Source organism: Haliaeetus leucocephalus, unplaced genomic scaffold, assembly GCF_000737465.1.
Source record: "Haliaeetus leucocephalus isolate CR32 unplaced genomic scaffold, Haliaeetus_leucocephalus-4.0 Scaffold517, whole genome shotgun sequence".
In the NCBI taxonomy this organism is placed as follows: Eukaryota; Metazoa; Chordata; class Aves; order Accipitriformes; family Accipitridae; genus Haliaeetus; species Haliaeetus leucocephalus.
The window spans coordinates 4,203,611-4,208,401 of NW_010972953.1; the positions used below are offsets into that span (position 1 = coordinate 4,203,611).

Sequence of the window (4,791 nt, forward strand, 5' to 3'; positions counted from 1 at the left end):
TCTCACTGCTGTTCTTTCACTCAAACAACGTAATATCAGCTTTTGGTTAAGTACAACTCTGATGCAATCAAAAGTGGTTAATATGATGCATGAAAGCTTTCTAAACTGAGGTTCCTTCCTTAGCAAACCCCAGAAGACAGGTCAAGTGGTCCAGGACTCAATTAGCCCCTAAAAAAAAAAAAATTCCCTACCAGCTCTTCCATCCTCAGAAGATGCAAGTCTGTCACCCAGGCAGTGCCAGATGCCCCAGGTGTGGAGTTCACCTGAAAACAAACCTGGTAGCCAAGCCTCAAGATCAAGGACACAAAAGGGGGAAGACAGGACCAAGTGTGCCTCCCCAAGACCAGTGCTACTGCGTGTTTGACATTAACAGGAGCTGTGAAACCCAAAGCTTTCTCCCTCTGAGGGAACGCACTTACTGAAGTGAAATACTTCAGAACAGTGTTTATACTGAGTAAGTTGGGTGGCTGTTCACACACCCCGATTGCAACCTTGTCTTTGCTGCAGAGTAGCACGAGTACCTGTGGATGTCCTTAGAGGAAGGGTTTGGGTTTGTTGGTTTTTTTTGTTTTGTTTTGTTTTTTTTAACATACCCATACAGCACAGCAACTTTGTACCCAATCCACCTAATAAGCATCTTTCCTCAGAGCACAAGCACAGTTGTATCCATTTCGCACACCCCAGAAATACCATAGATGATACACATCTCATTGTGGGCAGGAGTTTATCTTCAGACTCACCCTGTGGCACAGTGTACTATCCCAACACATCTGCAGCAGAGTAATTCTTATCCACAGTGACATTTTCAATTTGGGGAGGCTCACGATCCCAGCACAGAACAGGTTTCTGACACTGCAGAAGTGGTACACAAGTCACCATTCAATAGCACAAGTCATCTTCTAGAAACCCTTACCAAAAAAAGGCTCAGATCAGAGTCATGTGGTAACAAGGACTTGTTTGTTGAAGTCTCAGTGTCCAAAGGGAGGTGGTTCTGAACTCTTTTTAACAAAAAGACACAACAGCTGACAACTGCTGAGGTGTCAAAACAAAGCTCTGATTGTAAAATTAAGACAATGAGTGTGCTCTAGGGGAAAAGGCAGTCACGCAGCATGCCCATGGATGTAAGGAAAAGTGCTGCTGCAGACCTTTCCACCCAGCACCGGATAAGATGCCTGTTGCAGACCTCAGCCAACTGATTTTGTTTCTCATGTCACTTTTAGAAGTAATTCTCATGATAACAGCACTGTGCAGCTTTATTTAGTCACTCAGTTACAGCAGTATTTTAGCAGACTGGGACAGAGTCAGATTTTTGAAGTGTAACAGATATTCAGCATGGAACAGTAATCTACATATTCCTTTCACAAATGTCTTACAGAGCTGATACAGTACTAGCCATCAACCCAGTAGCAAGCGCCCTGGAGTAGAAAAGGATGCAACAAGAAGATAGCTACACTGGAAAGACAACACTTTAGAAAAGTGAAACATGTAAAGTCTCCCCTCTAGCCCCCAAAGAAAGTGTACAGTTTGGATCTAATTTTACAGTTCTACATCAGTTTCTAGAAACTTAAAAAAAAACAAAGATAAAACCACTGGCCAGTACAGTCTTTGGATATTTAGAGGAGGGGGAGAGAGTCAGTTTCCAGAATGAAGTCAGTCAGTTTCAGCCTCACCGGGGTCTTTGCCTTCTTTGTTCTTTCGAACCTCCTCAATATGCTTGTCCTGAAAGACAACAGCAGGGAAGCAGTTAGCTGCCCAGGCACAGACAGGCAGGGCTCCGGGCTGGCACAGCAAGCCCCAGCTTGCTTCCCACCCCCCAGCTCACAGCAGGAACCTGTGACTCCGGGTTACTGAAGGGGCTACAGGATGAAGCTTGCTAAGAGAAGAGTGAGACATTGCTGTAGCTCCATCCATCCCCTCTCCCCCAAGAGGAGGATTTCTGCAAATTCTTTTGCAGATAATTTTTCAAGATCAGACCATCACAGAACTCCCAAGGATGTCCCATCTACTCATAGTACCCCCCCTCACTTGGCCAGTCACTTGGCTTTATTTAGCCAGTTTTCACAGTAAGGAGCATGGATAAACTCTGTCCCAAAGGGGAACGGGGACTCTACACCCACCTTCTCCCTCAAGCGTTCCAGTTTAGCAGCCATTTGTGCCTCGCGGTTTTCTTTGTTAGCTTCCATTTTGTGGGTCAGCTTCTCCTCTGCCATTTTGCTGAAGTTGTTGTTTTCTTCAATTGCTTTCTGAAGCACCTCTTTTTCATGCTCCCGCTTCTCAGCTAGCTGCTTCAAGACTTCTGCTTCATGAGACTAACAAAACAGAGGATGCATGCTTTGAACATAAAACAGATGAACTACAGAGACAACTACAGTCGAGTTGCCCACAACTCCCCAGAGAAGAGATTTTCTGCTATTTTACTGGAGAACAGCATAACATCGTGATGCAGGACAGAGCTCCCTGGTGCTTCCCCCACCCACATAACCCACATTTTCACCATTACAAACTACCAGGAAAGTTAAGTTTCTGTCATTACTTGCAAGTCTTGTTAAATGGGATTTTTCTGGAAAAAAAGAATATGGCGGTTGGTTTTTTTTTTTTTTTTTACATTAACAGTGACAGATCTTTCCTAGAAGATTCTCGCTTCTCAGAATGGTGAATCACTGTGATTCAGGTCACACAGGAGGCTGCACTTCAACTAGTAAGCCTCTGCACGGTCAAGGGCTTCAAGCTACATCTCAACAGCAAGATCTTATATCAAGTCAGACATATTCACAAACCTTCTCATTACAGATTCAGCACTACATTTTCTAGGAGAAAATGAATCTGTATGATGTTAAAGACAAGAAAAACAACTCCATCCTGAAAGAGCATCCCCTCTCAACTAAACGTTTTCTCCCAGTTTTTCAAGTGACCATTCAAGGTCACTTTGGGAACAAAGCTATGGCCTTGCAGACCATAACAAAGGTTCATAGGAGCCCCAGAGATTCCAACAAAGCTCAATTAATATTCCGTTTACCATAATAGACTGCTAATCACTTATCCCAAGGAACAATTTAAAAAAAACCACACACAACAGAGCTTACTTAAGCTGTTTCAAATTTACCTTACGTCTCTCTTCTGCTGCTTCCAACTTCTTCTGAATCTCTTCCAATGACACATCCTTCTTCTTTGGGGGAGAAAGAGGGAATTCTGGAACTGCTTCTTTTGAGCGGGGACTGAGTATCAGCTCAAATGCCTGCCCAGAGGCACGCTTTTCCAGTTCCTTCACTTGAATATCTAGGAACACGGGAAAAAAACCCAAACAAACAGTACTTTAAGCCAGGAACTGGCTTAGGTAACTTGAACAATAGCCTTCAAAAATCCAATGCCACAAAGCTCACTTAAGGAGACAGTTAGCATCTGAGCTGATAGTTTTGTTTTAAGCATCAGCAACACCATTCAAAAATGTTGCAGGCAATTCTGTTTGCAATTCTTCCTTGATAGTACATCACCCAAGTGCCTGACATTTTATTTTAGCCTTTAATATCCAGGGTCCTGAAAACAATCTTATCAGTACTTCAAATGTAAAAACAAAAAAACCCCCTCTTTCTCCAACGAGAAGTCTGAGGATGAGTTTCAAGGTGTTTGCCTAAGACCTGACATAGCCAAGAAAAGAAACCAGTTTTCAAAGAAATATGTAAGCCAGCGTTCTCTCTTCAAACACCCATCAACAGGCACGTCAGCCCTGCACGGTGTCAGTTGTACCAGCACACCAGTTTTGATCACCAAGATGTCTAGATGATAGTCAGTTCTGTTAACTGAGCAGATGGCATGCAGATGAGCTGAAGCCCATCTGCTAACAGCCTAGTCTGAGAGGGCTTTCAGTATGTTTTCACAAGCACCCAGTTTTAACAGCTTCTCCAAAAGCAGCCTAGAGATGGGAGAAAAGCTTGGTGATGACAGTTTATTTTACTATATTAGATTTTTAAATTCTTTCTGAGGAAATTAAGAGAAAAAAAGACACAAGAGCATTTAGTACATAATACTACATACCAGAAGTAGCCATGACCAAGAAAATATGACTCCAGAAGCCAACTCTGGGAGAACTTCAATCGGTTGGATTCCTAGATAACAAAGAGACACGCCTTTGAACAGTAAGTACATGAATGTCATTTCTTCCAACTCCTGATAAAAATTGCTAAGCATAATTAGGCCTGCTGAACAAAAGACAGTCAGGTAGGTTACTGCTGTCAGTAATTCCAGTCAGCCTGTGGGGCTGTGGCTGATGTACATTGGCTAGGAACAGCAGAGAGGTTCTCTATTATTGGTGTTGCAGGATCTGTGTGTACTACTGTACGGTCGGGCATTTTCAGTCCCTGTTTTACTCCACCGTAAATAAGATATGCAAAGACTCCCATTTTACCATTAACTCAGCAGCTTACAGGGCTACGGATATTTCACCAATACTGCACATAGCAGATACACCTCTCTGAATTAAAATATGGCACACAACAGGACAGTACAGCCAGGATTCCCGCTGCTACCAGAGGATCTTAAACGTGTGCATCGAGCTCATTTAAAGTTCGATTTTATTTGTGCAGCTGAGGCCAGATGCTGCACATCACGACAGACAGGGAGCACACACGCTGCCCAGCATCCCTTGTTAAAAAGGGACGTAATAAATTTTTTTAAAAAGCCACAAAGCGCTCTAAAAACCCCAAAAGGGGGATTTCCCCCCCCCAGGTTTTAAACCGAAAATGAAGCGGGGGCAGGGTGGGTGCGCGGTCCCAGCGCCGCCCGGTCGGGCGGCGC

At 43.7% G+C, this 4,791-nt stretch overlaps 1 protein-coding gene across 5 annotated transcripts in view; it reads right to left on the reverse strand.

Annotated features, from left to right (window-relative positions):
• Positions 1-1,232: 1,232 nt before the first annotated feature.
• Positions 1,233-4,791, reverse strand: part of STMN1 (stathmin 1) — a 16,315-nt gene continuing 12,756 nt past the window's right edge. For 2 of the 5 annotated variants that reach the window (XM_010576128.1, XM_010576126.1), the window contains exons 2-5: positions 4,033-4,103; positions 3,104-3,276; positions 2,118-2,309; positions 1,236-1,719 (exon numbers count right to left, since the gene is read on the reverse strand). In XM_010576128.1, coding sequence (XP_010574430.1) covers positions 1,651-1,719; positions 2,118-2,309; positions 3,104-3,276; positions 4,033-4,045 — 447 coding nt within the window. In that variant the 5' untranslated portion in view covers positions 4,046-4,103 and the 3' untranslated portion in view covers positions 1,236-1,650. Of the gene's footprint in view, positions 1,720-2,117; positions 2,310-3,103; positions 3,277-3,703; positions 3,791-4,032; positions 4,104-4,402; positions 4,687-4,791 lie in introns of those variants that run through there. The other 3 variants (XM_010576125.1, XM_010576129.1, XM_010576130.1) reach the window with 3 other exon arrangements.